At 43.9% G+C, this 15,144-nt stretch overlaps 1 protein-coding gene across 8 annotated transcripts in view; it reads right to left on the bottom strand.

The window, feature by feature from the left end:
• The window catches only part of specc1la (sperm antigen with calponin homology and coiled-coil domains 1-like a), a 389,888-nt gene that overhangs the window by 321,040 nt on the left and 53,704 nt on the right, over positions 1–15,144 (bottom strand). For 7 of the 8 annotated variants that reach the window (XM_038794043.1, XM_038794093.1, XM_038794084.1 and 4 more), the window contains exons 2-3: positions 14,371–14,472; positions 12,835–13,027 (exon numbers count right to left, since the gene is read on the bottom strand). In XM_038794043.1, coding sequence (XP_038649971.1) covers positions 12,835–12,990 — 156 coding nt within the window. In that variant the 5' untranslated portion in view covers positions 12,991–13,027; positions 14,371–14,472. The remainder of the gene's footprint in view (positions 1–12,834; positions 13,028–14,370; positions 14,473–15,144) is intronic. The other variant, XM_038794051.1, reaches the window with a different exon arrangement.

Genomic DNA, 15,144 nt, shown 5'->3' on the forward strand with positions numbered 1-15,144 from the left:
CCAGTAGTGTTGGTGAATGTATATGCACTAATTGGGACAACGTAGGGTTTGTGAGGGAGTTGTTGGGAGCGATTTCAGACTTGGCCACGCACCAGTTGATCATGGGAGTGGACTTGAATTGTGTGCTGGATCTGAGGGTGGACAGGTTGATCCCCAGGTCAATGTGAAGGCCGCGGATAGCGAAGGAGCTGGGAGGGTTTATGGAAAGAATGGGTATGGTGGACCCGTGGAGGTTTAAGAACCCAGGGGAGAAGGAGTACTCCTTCCGCACGTGAATAACGTATATTCCAGAATGTATTTTTTGTGGTGAGCCAAGAGGTGTTGGTGGGGGTGATGGGGGGGCAGAGTATGTGAGCGTGATCTCTGGCCACATGCCGGATTGGTTGGAGGTTTGACTTAGCTGGCAGAAACAGAGGCCGGATGGAGGATTGACTTGGGTCTGTTCACAGACAAGGGGTTCTGCAATTAAGGTGCGGTCAGTGGTTAAGAACTAAGCGGAGCTGAACCAAAATGGGGCGGTATCGACGGCCACATTCTGGGAGGCATTGAAGGCGGTGGTTCGGGGGGGAGGTGATCTCATTCAAGACGCATGGAGATAGGGACAGGAGTATGAGCAATTATTGGATGAGATAGTCTAGGTGGACAGGGAATATTCGAGGGACCCCACCATGGAGAAATTGGCGAAGAGAAAGAGGCAGTTCGACAGGCTGGCGATGGGAACGGCTGTTGGGCAGCTACAGAGGACGAGAGGGGTGCAGTACGAATATGGAGAGAAGGCGAGCTGCATGCTAGCACATCACCTGCAGAGGCAAGCCATGTCCAGAGAAATCCTGGGGGTACGAACAAGGAAGGGAGAGGATAAATGAGGCGTTCAGGAAATATCATGACAAATTCTATAGGGCCAATCAGGGATGGTGAGGAAGGGAATATGGGGCAATTTCTGGAGGGGCTAAATTCCCACGGTTAGATGAGGAGAGGAGGCAGGCGCTTGAGGGGCCATTAGGTAGAGACAGGTAATGGAAAGCATAAAAGCGATGATGTGGGGGAAGGCCCCGGAGCCAGACGGTTATCCGACGGAGTTCTAGAAGGCATTTGCGACGGAGTTGGCACCACATCTATTTATTGGGGGAAGGGGAAGTTCCTGGAGACAATGGCATAAGCGAACATCACGCTAATTCCAAAGAAAAGAATGGACCCGCTAGAGTATGGGTCATACAGGCCCATATCACTGTTGAATACAGGTGTGAAAGTGTTGGCTAAGTTAATGGTAGGGAGGATGGAAGGATGCGTTCCGGGGGTGATTGCAGAGGATCAAACGAGCTTTGAGAAGGGTAGGCAACTCTCTCGTAATATTAGGTGATTATTGAATGTGATCATGACCCCCATCGAGGGGACGGATGCTGGAGGTAGTGATGTCTATGGACGTGGAGAAGGCTTTTGACCAGGTGTAGTGGCGGTTCTTGTTCAAGGTTCTGGGAAGGTTTTGGTTCGGGCTGAAGTTTGTGGCATGTGTAGCCATCTAAGATGGCCACCTGCAAAGGACCATGGGAATTATGGCCAACCCAGGACTCAGACAGATACAGAGCTATGTTTATCTGAAACACAGGTAACCAGACCTGATCGAAACCCTGCTCGTTTGCATTTTAATGGCCCATTTTCCCAGGACAATAGAACTCCAATCGAGCAACCAGTACAGCCACAGACTGATCGGCGCCACTCCCCTTACTCAGAATGCACACCTGCCAAGGTCAATGACCGCTGAGGACCCGCCCAGCCATCAAGACACCTGCCCCTTTATTGGCTGAAATCGAAGACAGTGACCAGAGCCCTGTCGAACTATTGGGTCCAAGATTAAGGACCACCCCAAAGAGCGCAAAATCCCAGGGGGATAAAATAGAGCACAGCCATGTACACGGTCTCTTTTGGGTCTGACCTGTGCCAACCCAATTGTAACAGGAATAGCTGGTTAAGTTCAAGACCAACGACCTGACGGATGAGCCCAGCAGAGACAGGGCCACTTTCTTCAAACCAGCCATGTGAAATCCAGATAAAGGCCTTCTCCATTTGCACAGTGCCGGTTGTCCTAAAGTTAAGTATAGGTTATTGTAGCTAATAGGTGTAGTTTAACTCCCAGTAGATATTGTGTTTGTATGTGGAGATAACTCTTGTGTATGTAAATAAACCATCTTTTGAACCAACTAACTGGTTTTGTGGTCATTCAATCGATATAAGGGAAGGCTTGTGGTTCACCAACATTATTACAGAGCAACACATGGGTGTGTCTGCTTTACATGGCTCCAGTGGTGAGTGTACGGACAAACGAGATGAGTTCACGGAGTTTCATGTTGCATAGGAGGACGAGGCAGGGGTGACCGCAGTCGCCGATGTTGTTTGCCCAAACGATAGAGCCCTTAGCGATGGGGGTCAGTAGAGTGGTCGGGGATTATAAGGGGGAGTAGGGAGAACCGGGTGCCGCTGTAAGCAGGTGACCTGCTGTTGTATGTGTCGGACCTGCTGGTGAGTATAGAGAGAATTATGGGCCTATTAGAGAGGTTTGGGGTCTTCTCGGGCTACAAGTTGAAAGTGGGACAAAGCGAGTTGCTTCTGGTGAACAAGGTAGGTCGGGGAGCTAATTTAGGGGGTTGCCATTTATAGCGTGGCCAGGGATAGGTTCAGGTGTCTGTCGGTCCAGGTGACAGGCGAGTGGACGACTTTGCACAAATGGAATTTAACAAAGTTTGTGGACAAAATGGACGAACTAAAGGTGGACTTTCGGAGATGGGATTTACTACACCTCACACTGGTGGGAGGGCTCAAGTGGTGAAAATGAACGTCCTGCCGAAGTTCCTATTCGTATTCCAGACTCTCCCGAACTTTATTCCAAGATATTTTTCCAGAATCTGGGCGGTGATTTTAGAGTTTATATGGGTGGGGAAGGTGCCAAGGGTAAAGGCGGCCCTACTACAGAGGCAGAAAGGGGGGTTGGCGTTACCGAATCTGCTGCACTATTACTGAGCGGAGAAAGTGAGGCGGTGGTGGGAAGGAGAGGGGTTAGAATGGGTTAGGGTGGAGGAGGGGTCCTGTAGAGGGTCCAGCCTGAGGGCCATGGTGACGGTGGCACTACCGCTGGCACCGAGGAGATATGCTGAGAGCCCGGTCGGACAGTCCACGATTAGGGTGTGGAACCAATTGAGGAGACACTTTTGGATGGAGGGGATATTGGTGCTAACACCATTGTGTGAGAACCACGGGTTGAAGCCAGGGGCGATAGGCATGTATATGAGGTGGAGAGAGGTGGGGCTAGTGAGGGCGAGGGATTTATATTTGGAGGAGAGGTTCGCAAGTCTGGAAGAGTTGCGGAAGAGGGTAAAACTCCCAAAGGGAAGTGAATTTAGGTATATACAAGTGAGGGACCTTGCACAGAAGAGATAGAATCATAGAATTTACAGCGCAGGAGGAGGCCATTCGGTCCATTGAGTCTGCACCGGCCCTGATCAACCAGATCAACCATGATCTTATTGAATGGTGGAGCAGGCTCGAGGGGCTGAGTGTCCTTGCTTGTGGGTTCATATGAAATGGAGATGATCATACAAATTGCTGTGTCGAGTGCTGTTGAAGGTATACATCTGAGCAAATGGTGAGTATTCAGTTACACTCTGGATTCAGCTTTGTCAATAATAGAGATTTTGATGAGTCGGGGCGTGATACACCTGTCAGAAAACCCAGTTTGCTACTGACCTGGTCTAGCAGCTGCTGTGTTTATGGTTGATCCAGTTCTTACTATTGTTCTTCTTCACAATAAAAGTCCAAATTAGTGGCAAACTGAATGTAGGTTATTAAATTCATATAATTGGAAGCCAATAAATAGTGAATACCTTTTCCCACTGTTCTTCTAAAATTATTCCAAAAGGTCAGGCGTTGGGAGGTTTGCGATGACTGCACAATGTTCAGCATCATTTGTGACTCCTCAGATAATGAAGCATGTCTAAATGCAGCAAGACCTGGATAATATCTAGGCGTGGGCTGACAAGTGACAAGTTACATTCGCGCCACACAAGTGCCAGGCAATGACCATCTCTTACAAGAGAGAATCGAACCACCGCCCCTTGACATTCAATGGCATTACCATGACAGAATCCCCCACAATCAACATCCTGGGGGTTACCATTGTTTAGCAACTGAACTGGACTAGCCACATTAATACCGTGGCTACTCGGGCATGTCAAAGGCTAGGAATCCTACGGCGAGTAACTCACCTCCTGACCCCCCCCCCCAAAAGCCTGTCCACCATCTACAAGGCACAAGTCAGGAGTGTAATGGAATACTCTTCATTTGCCTGGATGTGTGCAGCTCCAACAACACTCAAGAAGCTCAACATCATCCAGGACAAAGCATCCCACTTGTTTGGTCCCCCTTCGACAAATATTCAAACCACCCATCACTGACAACATTGGCAGCCGTGTGTACCATCTACAAGATGCATAGCAGTAATTCACCAAGGTTCCTTAGACAACACCTTGCAAATGATCACTACCATCTACATATTTCTAGAAGGGCAAGAGCAGCAGATACCTGGGAACCCCACCTTGGAACTATATCACCGTTCCTTCACTGTCGCTGGGGCAGCATCCTGGAACTCCCTCCCCAACAGCATAGTGGGTGAATCTACACCTCAAGGAGTGCAGCGGTTCAAGAAGGCAACTTACCAGCCACCACCTTCTGAAGGGCACCGAATGCTAGCCTAACCAGCGACGCCCTCATCACATTAAAAAAAAATCTAACAGCATTTTTTCCCCATGGACCCACAAGAAGCAGAAGCAGCAGCACTATCAAGGACTAAAGGAATCAATGAGGTTAACAGAGTCTTGCTGCATTGGCTTGACATGAAGCAAAATCTTTCTTTCACAAGTGAGGAGACCAAGGTGAAACTATATTAAAGAGGTGTGAAGATGCAAATCTTCAACTAGTAGCATGTCCCTCAGTTTGGAGAAAAAGTGTTGCTGGCAACGTTTGTCGTCTGAGAAAAAGTTGACAGGTGCTGGTCTGTTCTGCAAACTTCCTGAAACAAGTACAAATTGTCAGATGTCAGGTGGCAGGGTGACAACTTAATCGTAGGATCACACATGCTTTACAGTCTACTCTTGAAGTGGGCAAGTGCATTCTGTAGGATCCCAATGCCTTGAGTCAAATTCAGCCAATGCTGTATTTCTTATCGTTTCTAAATCAATCTGATTTCACCTGGACTATGCATCATACAGGAACTGTGCCTTAAGCTTGAAGGAGCTAATGCTGGGGGGGGGGGGGGGGGGGGGGGGGTGAGCCATTTATTTGCAGCAGTGTGGTAAAAGGCCTTGGAAACTATGGAACCAGCTGCTGTTTATGAAAAAGAGCAGGAAAAGTCACCACCAGTGGTGAATGCAAAAAAACAGTACAAATAGAAATTAATAATAATGGGATGTTAAATATAATTAAAATTAAAATCCCGCCTATCGAAATTCTTGCATCAATTTTTTTGGAAAAGATGGAAGAATTAGCACAAGTTAAACTTTTTATGGTGTTCCAGGCTGAAAAACCGCTGAAAACCATCTCAGATTTTCTTCCAGGAGGTGGCAATTTGTGCAATCAGGGTGGGGAAGTGCACATGATGAACTTGCTTGCTGCACAGCATTAATCTCTGCGACAGGACTACATATTTCTAATTTGAATGGATGGATGCCTATTTATCTGTACATGAAACCTGAAAGCAACAAGAAACCAGTTTGGAGTAAGGCCAAACTGCTGTATAAACAATAGTTTGGTTACTACGTTACTAACTACAATCCAAATTCACTTGTACTGTCAGCAAGATCCAAAAGCCCCTTTTATAATGAAATTTTAAACACACGGGAAAGCCATTGTTCCTGGGCATATTTTTAATCACTGGCTTAAATAGCATCTGTCAGGTACTGCAAATCTGCCAAATGCAGAAGATGACAGAAAGGATCTTGGAATAACAAGTTCTTTATTTGTGCATTTTGCTCTTGGTTACTCATGTGGCATGATCTCAGTTGTACCTGTACAGACATGGTGTCACTGTAGCAATGTGAGAACCAATAATGGAATAAAATAATTCAATCAAATCAAATCTATTCCTCCAAACAACAGTTTTGCCACATGTGTCGACACAATTGACTAATTTCCTCAGGGAAGTGTTCCACATCCAATCATTAATATACCTTCCAAACAACAGCTTACAGAAAAGCCTCAACAGGTCCCACCAAGGCATCCAAATGCTTCTTTATTATTTAAAGGGTTTTTTTTGCCTATCCAGAAGTTCATTCCACATTCCTCTGCAGGATAAAGAATTTTAGGACACCATTTTGAAATAATATTTTTCATTTGTAACATTGATCTTATGTATTTTTATGAAGACCTTTCTTTTAAATGACATCCTTTCAAATTCTCGTTTCCTTGCAATGTAGTCTTCTAGCACACCAACTCATTTCATGACTCTCCTCCACACCATCTCCAGGATGCTATTTAAACGTGTTAGTGATTTGGTGACCACAACTGGACACTGCACTGAAAGCGTGGTTGAGCAAGGACACTTCATCGTTTAAACAAGACACCCTCCAATTTCAAATTTACTGCTCTGCCAGATTAATTCAACCAAATACAGTAGCTGTTTTCTGTATGTGCATCTTCAGTTCGAACAAAGAACAAAGAAAAGTACAGCACAGGAACAGGCCCTTCGGCCCTCCAAGCCCTTGCCGACCATACGGTCCATCTAAACGAAAATCTTCTACATTTCCAGGGTCCATATCCCTCTCTTCCCATCCTATTCATGTATTTGTCAAGATGCCCCTTAAACGTCACTATCGTCCCTGCTTCCACCACCTTCTCTGGTAGCGAGTTCGAGGCACCCACTACCCTCTGTGTAAAATAACTTGCCTCGTAAATCTCCTCTAAACCTTGCCCCTCGCACATTAAACCTATGCCCCCTGGTAATTAGCCCCTCTACCCTGGGGAAAAAGTCTAACTATCCACTCGGTCTATAGACCTCTATCAGGTGCCCCTCAACCTAGTTTATTCAACCTCTCCTCATAGCTAATGCCCTCCATACCAGGCAACATCCTGGTAAATCTCTTCTGCACCCTCTCTAAAGCCTCCACATCCTTCTGGTAGTGCAGCGACCAGAATTAAATATTACACTCCAAGTGAGGTCTAACTAAGGTTGCCAATGACTTGCCAATTTTTAGACTCAATGCCCCAGCCAATGAAGACAAGCATGCCATATGCCTTCTTGACTACCTTCTCCACCTGTGTTGCCCATTTCAGTGACCTGTGGATCTCTCTGAGGGTTGTCAGTACTCTTGAGGGTTCTACCATTCCCTGTATATTCCCTACATGTGTTAGACCTTCCAAAATGCATTACCTCACATTTTTCCAGATTAAACTCCATCTGCCATCTCTCCGCCCAAGTCTCCAAACGACCTAAATCCTGCTGTATCCTCCGACAGTCCTCATCGCTATCCGCATTTCTACAAACCTTCGTGTCGTCCGCAAACTTACTAATCAGACCAGTTACATTTTCCTCCAAATCATTTATATATACTACGAACAGCAAAGTTCCCAGCACTGATCCCTGTGGAACACCACTAGTCACAGCCCTCCAATTAGAAAAGCACCCTTCCATTGCTACTCTCTTCCTACTATGACCTAGCCAGTTCTGTATCCATCTTGCCAGCTCACCTCTGATCCCATGTGACTTCAATTTTTTTAGGTGGATTGGCCACGCCAAACTGCCCCTTAATTGGAAAAAAAACAACTGGGCAGTTTGGTCAAGAGACAGGTTGCCTGTCAACACAAAGCCAAGATAGCAAAATGTGGAAACCATTTCCACTGTTTAGCGTGACCAAGAGTGGAGATGCCATACCCTGTCCCATAATCACGGTTTTCTTTACACAGACAGGAAGAACAAGTTACAGGCGTGGAAGAGATGATACATAATTTTTGTCCCTGAATTTCCATGTGAGCCACTAGCGCAGCATCATCAGCTCAGAAGAGTTCTCTGATCAGGATGTGCTATATCTTTGTCACTTTCAGCCCGGACATCATACAGCTCACTCTGACTGAATATGCAGGTAAACTCCTTCTGTATCGGCAGGGAAGGCAAAGGTCAGGAGGATGGAGAAGAAAATACCAATCAAAATGGGGCGAGGACACAGCCCTATTTCAATCCATTCTACACCCCGAAACTGTCAGAAATGGTGCCATCAAATGGAACGTGCGGGGGGACAGGACGCTGACTCTTAGGACCAAGGTGCTTGTTTCTGAATCCTGTGTTCTCAGCACCCTGTTCTATGGCTGTGAAACATGCATGACTGACTGCCATCAAGAATGGAGCTACAGGGGCAGCATGGTGGCGCAGTGGTTAGCATTGTTGCCTCACAGCGCCGAGGTCCCAGGTTCAATCCCGGCTCTGGGTCACTGTCCGTGTGGAGTTTGCACATTCTCCCCGTGTTTGCGTGGGTTTCGCCTTCACAACCCAAAGATGTGCAGGGTACGTGAATTGGCCACGCTAAATTGCCCATTAATTGGGGAAAAAATGAATTGGGTACTCTAAATTTGTAAAAAAAACAAATGAAGCTACAACTATTTTCATCTTTGTTGTTGCACTCTTCACAAAATGACAAAATCACAAATGTGACAGTCCTCTCAGTTATCTGAACTATTTCAAAAACAGGTAACCACCGAGTTCTCTACTATTTGTATCATATCAGAACATGCCATTACCGTTTTCACAGAAATTTATTTTAAAGCAGCAGACATCTGATCCAACAGTCTCCTTCTCGGGGAACTGCATGCAGTTCAACCCAGCAGCCTGTCCATAAAGGGCACAAACTACTAACTTAAATCCCGAAACTGAACTTCTCAAAGTCTATAATATATCTGTAATCTGAAATCTATCAAATTCAGACCAGACTTCATAGGCCAACGTATTATTTTTCGTGTGGATTCATCACTATCCAACTGACAGGCATGATCTCAGAAAGTACTATACTCTGATTTTACTTAGTGTGGGAAGCAACAATACCAAGATCATACCTTATTTTCTCTTGATCAAGTGGTCAGCCAGGTCTACAATTAAAGTCATTCTTCGACTAGTCACATATTTTCATACTCCCAAGAATACTGGCGGATAATCATACCCTGACAGTTTTACCTTGTTTTCTACCATTTTCCACATTGGCCACTGAGATTTTCGTTTTATATTTGGAAGAACAATGGCAGTTTCCAACCTTCACCTTCAAGCAATCATCCTCTGTCAATATATCAAATAAGCAGGTGGTGAAGGTTTGAACTGCAGCTAGTCTGAAAAGTTCATAAATGTATAATTTACAGAGAGACACATATTGTGCACCTCTAGATAACCAAAATCTCAGCCTGCTCCTACAAAAGTTCAGGTCTCACCAATTAACAACCATATCTTTATATTAAAACAGTAAAAAATATATACAAGGTCAAACGGTACAAACACTAATTTTGTATTGGAAGGTACCCTCCCCTCAGTACCAATGTACGGGGAGGAGGGGGGGATACTCTGATTATTAAAACAGTTCACAACACGTTTCTACAAAAAATAAATGGTACAAGCACTAGACTTTGCGCTGGAGAGACCAGATATCCTCGCCTCTGTACCAACAAAAGGGAGAGGAAGGGGGTGGTGGAGAGAGAGGGGAAAGGAGGGAGCCGGAGTGTTGGTAAAGGGGGAGGGGGGGCAAATAGAACACTGCCTAAACAATCTACAGAGGCAGAAAAACAAAAGAATCTTCATGTGCCAGCTTCCGGGAGCCCCCAGAGGGGGTGAGGAGTGATACAGTTTCAGGCACGAGTGAGACCCGCACCCCGCTAGAGCGTCTTGTGCACCCTGCGCTCCCGGATTTAAGGTTGAAGACTCACTTGAAACTTTAGCATATAATCCTGACCCACCTGTACAAACGGAAAGGAACTTGCCAATAGTGTGACAATCAATGAGGAATCTCAATATTCTCCAATACCAGCAAGAGATTTGCCAGAATCCCTCAGAACCGTTTAATACAAGTTCCCATGGCATTAGTCGAAGAGCAGCAGGGGACATTTTCTGGTTTCTTAGCTAATAATTATTCTTCAATTTTCAGACATTGCAGTACACAAATTAGCCGCTGTGTTTTTAAAAAAAATAATAATCTTTATTATCACAAGTAGGCTTGTACACTGCAAATTAAGTTACTGTGAAAAGCCCCTAGTCACCACATTCCGGCGCCTGCTCGGGAAAACGGAGGGAGAATTCAGAATGTCCACATTATCTAACACACATCTTTCAAAAGTTGTGGGAGGAAACCAGAGCACCCGGAGGAAACCCACACAAACAGGGAGAACGTGCAGACTCCACACAGACAGGGATGAACCTGGGATCCTGGCACCGGGAAGCAACAGTGCTAACCACTGTGCTGTTATAACATTGAGAATACTGCTAAAGTACTTAATTGACTATGAAGCGTTTTGGGGCGCCAAAATCTTCTTTATAAATCCATGTTCTTCCCTATTCTTGGGAGGCAGCTTCTCGAGCTTGGAGGGACTGGTAGAGGAGTGTGAGCTGCCCCGCAGGAACAGGTTGTGGTACTTACAGTACAAAACTATGTGAAGAAACAGGTGCCGTCCTTTCCTGGCCTGTGACCCCTGGGGTTGCAGGACAAAATGGTGTCACAAACAGGTGTTGGTGAGGGCAGGGTGTCGGAGATTTATAAAGAGTTACTGAACTGGGTGAGCCCCCAAAAGAGAAGAGGAAGTGAGAGGAGGAGCTGGGGAGGGTGTTGGAGGCTGGGTAATGGAAGGAGGCTCCGAGAAGGGTGAATGCATCCTCTTGGCGCGCTAGGCTTAGCCTCATTCAATTTAAATTAGTCCACAGGGCACATATGACGGTCGCCAGAATGAATAGGTTTTTTGAGGGGGTTGAGGATAGGTGTCTGCGGTGCCGGGGGGGGGGGGGGGGGGGGGGGGGGGGGGGGGGTGAATGGCAGGAAGCCAATTTTGCAAACGTCTGTTAGAACCCTTCCAATGTTAGAATGCACTCTTACATTTCTGACAATTGAGAGATTTAAAATAGAATTTGCAGCTTTGGTAAGAGGTAATATCACACATTCACTTATTGAACGATTTTGAATGGTAACAGCAACACACAATAGTTAAATCACAATATAGAAAGCCACAAAAAAAAATCACACAAGTTCAGTTTCTGTTCACTGAAGGTTAGGTAGCAATATACAGGAAATACATGAAACCACAGTGAACTTGCTGACCACACTTTCACCACCTCCTGTTCAGTAAATAAGCCGCAGCAATAGTGAACAATAACTAGTCTCATAACAGCCAAATAGTGACAGTATAATACTAACGAGTTCTGACAATAGCTATTACAAACTATTAGCCAGTGATTCTCCCAAAGCTACACTAGACCACTTAGATTCAAGTACTTCATCCAATTCGCTATCAGACTGCTGTTTGTCAGATTGAATTAGGGGTGTCAGCCAGTTTATAGTGTGATTTAACCACGTAAAAATCAGAAGTAACGTCAAACCAAGGACAAGTTCAAAAAACAGAACTGTGAAAGAGCATCTAGCGGGGATTTCCAGGAATCATTTACTTCTCTCCTGTGCTCCAAGCACCAACTTTGGCTGGATCAGTAGCATTCCTTCCTGAAAACTAGAAGTCAGTCAACAATTACAGTCAGTGGCTAAACTGCTGCAAAATATTCAAATGTTCGCATCTAAATGAACACATTATCCTATCCCCGACTCCATACTGCAGCCTCAGAGTATCATCCAAGACTCGGCTCTTCATCATACCTCTCGCATCTTAAATTTGCAGAGCTTGCATTACTTGCTTGAAACAAATCTGCAAAAATGTTCTAAACAGAACAGTAAAACAACAAGTGTGTTTCAACAAGTTTCTTACTTTATCATTTCTTCAATTTCATTTTTGTTAAATTACGTATTCTTTTCAAAAGAATATTTGATGCCACATACTGTGAGATCGACTGGATCTTTCGGTCAAGTTTGCCGTCCACTGGTAGCCCATCAGGAATGGGTTTGGGTTTGGATTCTGGGTTCATTTAAGTTGCAGGATGGATTGCAGAGTACCAACAAAACACACAGATCGGGATAGCTACAGATCACACAGGTCAACCCCAAAGATACAAGTTTATTCAGCTGATTATGGAACCGCATTAAGTCCCCAGCAGCTCACAATAGGGAGTTCAAAAAAGCCATGAACATACAAAAATAAACTTCAAAACTAACAGAATGATAGACAGGAAGCCAGAATGAAAATGTTGAATGGGCTGTATAATCTGCTTCTGCGCTGCGAAATTCTTTCATCCTAATATTACAAAGTATATGTTTACAATATCAGTGTCATATCAGGCCCCTAGCAATTAGCTTTTTGGTTGATAAGCAGAACCAAGGTTCAGGTTCATGTTGAAATAGATCAGATATATTTCCTATCAGACGAAAAAAATGATTTACGGCACAGCATCCTAAGATAACTAGTTCTCCCCAATATAGCTTTGGGGGAAAATAAATCAAGGTTATCTAAAAAAAAATGATATCCATCATTTTAGAATGCTTTACTTCATTATGCCACTGTTCAGCTCTGGGTGGGAGTGACAGATGTCGGAAGACCAACATACAATACAATGGGCAAAGAGTAAACAAGATGCAGCAATTTCTTATGATAGCCCATTTTTTACTATGGCCTGTACCTTTTAACATTAAGGTTCTTCCATTATCTATAGCACAGCAATAAAATCATTACCTTAGTTAATGCGGCTGTCGATCCTGCGGTTTTCGAAGCCTTTGTAACTGTAGTTACTGAAGAGTAATTGTCCGATTTACTTTTCTCAACGGTCTGCATTTTACAAGTACCCTGTATTTTGGATGAAGCAGGGGCGGACCTGCTTGCCTTCTTCATTCTGTGCTCACAGTTTGTGATACATTTACAACAGAATCTGAAAAACACATTAACCTGTGTGTTAAGGGATAAGGAATAAACAAGTAACATTTGAAAGATTAGGTTTATAATAATCATAATCATCTTTATTATTGTCACAAGTAGGCTTACATTAACACTGCAATGAACTTATTGTGAAAATTAATAGAAAAAAGCCAATTTCAAAGTCTACATACGGTACAAAAAAAATTTTTTTTTTTTTTTTTTAAAAACCTCCAGTAAAATAGTTAGTTAAAAATGCACTTCCCTCGGTTTCTTCAAGTCACTTACACTTGTTGGCTTGTATTTCAATAAGTAGTCATTTTAATCTTTTAAATGCTAGCCTATGAAATGAGAGTCATCAGGCTGTTTTGACTGAATGGCAGCACAATCATACACAATGCTGGTGTTGATGAGTAAAGGATTCCCTAAACCTGTTGTAATTAAACCATCTTTTTCTCGGAAACATAGAAAACAAAGTTGTTGCGACAATGTCATTCTTCTACAGGCAGCAAGACCTATGCAAGCTGAATTCTACAAACCCCCCTCTCAGCCACGTTCCTTTGGTTGGAGATAGTGCAGATCAATTTAGGGAAAAAGAGATAGAATAAAATAGATCAACAGTCTGATTAATTTGGAAATGGCAAGATGTAACAGACAATAATAAATGCTATCAGATACAATGGGATTTCATACCAAGAGGCTATAGCTGTTGAGCATAATTGGATTCAGTACAAGTTTCGCAGTTAACCACAGAACAGATGTGAAAAAAAAATAGCGATGCCAAGAAAATCAACAGATGAAGTAGACTACGAGTTGAGTCAACAGTGCGGGGTGATAGTACTGCTGGTTAGACTTGCAAAAACAATTAATTTCAGTTTTTGACAACAATATTTTCATTGCCCCACCACAGGCCTTCGAGAAGAAACTGAATGATTCAGCGTTTGCATTGCAGGAGGACTAAAGCACTTGGCACCAAGGGTGGGTGATCTGAAGAAAGCTAACACATATGGATTGGTATTACTAGTGCAAGTGAGGATAACGTTGCATGTTAAATAAAGAGCAAAGTAAACAAGAAACAAGGCAGAAGGGTTAATTTGGACGAGAATGAAATATCAGCAATAGCACAGATAAACCTGTTTCAGGAGTTCTGCATGCTGTTGTATGAACAGCTCTATTTTCCACCAAATAATTTGCCCCAGCCTTGAAAAGATGGATGCAAAATTATTGTGTGCAGGTCAGAGGAGAATGGAGATTCAGGAATTGTAGTCACAAGCTGCTGAACATACCATGATGAACTTTGGCCCTAAAGACGTAAAAAAAAATCTTTCATTTCTTAAAAACAATTAGGATTCTACAAACCTTTTAAAGAAAAAGACTTGGGTCAACCAATTGTATTGGGATTAATTGTAATTTTCTTGAAGATGAAGAAATACAGATCCATTTGACCTGGCAACCTTTGACCTGGAAGCACAAACAACAAGAAATAAGTTAAGAAAAAAAACATGTGGCTGACAAACACAAAGGAAAGCTACAAGCAAAGGAACTGGAGGCTGATGGCAATTAGCACACTCACAGGTACAACACATAGAAAGCAGAGAGACAGGAAGAGGAAAACAGAAAATTATTCTGATGAGAAGCAAATCACTCAGTAAGGGAACCTGTTTTTCTGTCTGACAGAAAAGGAGACAGGAACTCTTGGAAGTACTGTGCAAGCTGGTTAAGGAGGTCTAAAGTCTGGACTGTTATTTGAATAGCTGACGTGCTAAAGAGCTGGGTGTTTTCCAGAATGGAGCCAGACCATTAATGGAGTATTATTGGTTGGTTGGTGGAATAGGAAATGTGGAAAGCTACACCACAGGTTTGTCATGACCTGAGGGGGAGGGTTAAGAGAAGTGTGCCTTCACTCCAAGGTGAAAACTGTTGTCAGATAGGGGTCTTGACCAAGCATGCATGAAGAAAGAACAGCATATTGTGCATACCTGTGGCTATTAGCGTCACATGTCGGTGGGGAGGGATATGGGTGCTTGCAGTTGTATAAGATGCTTCGTTGTTGTATCAACTATTTAAAGTGAAATCTAACTTTTGTTTTGAAATACTGCTTGCCTTTTAATTCATGATCAATTTGTGTTGGTT

The sequence above is a fragment of the Scyliorhinus canicula genome, chromosome 1 (assembly GCF_902713615.1).
Source record: "Scyliorhinus canicula chromosome 1, sScyCan1.1, whole genome shotgun sequence".
NCBI lineage: Eukaryota > Metazoa > Chordata > Chondrichthyes > Carcharhiniformes > Scyliorhinidae > Scyliorhinus > Scyliorhinus canicula.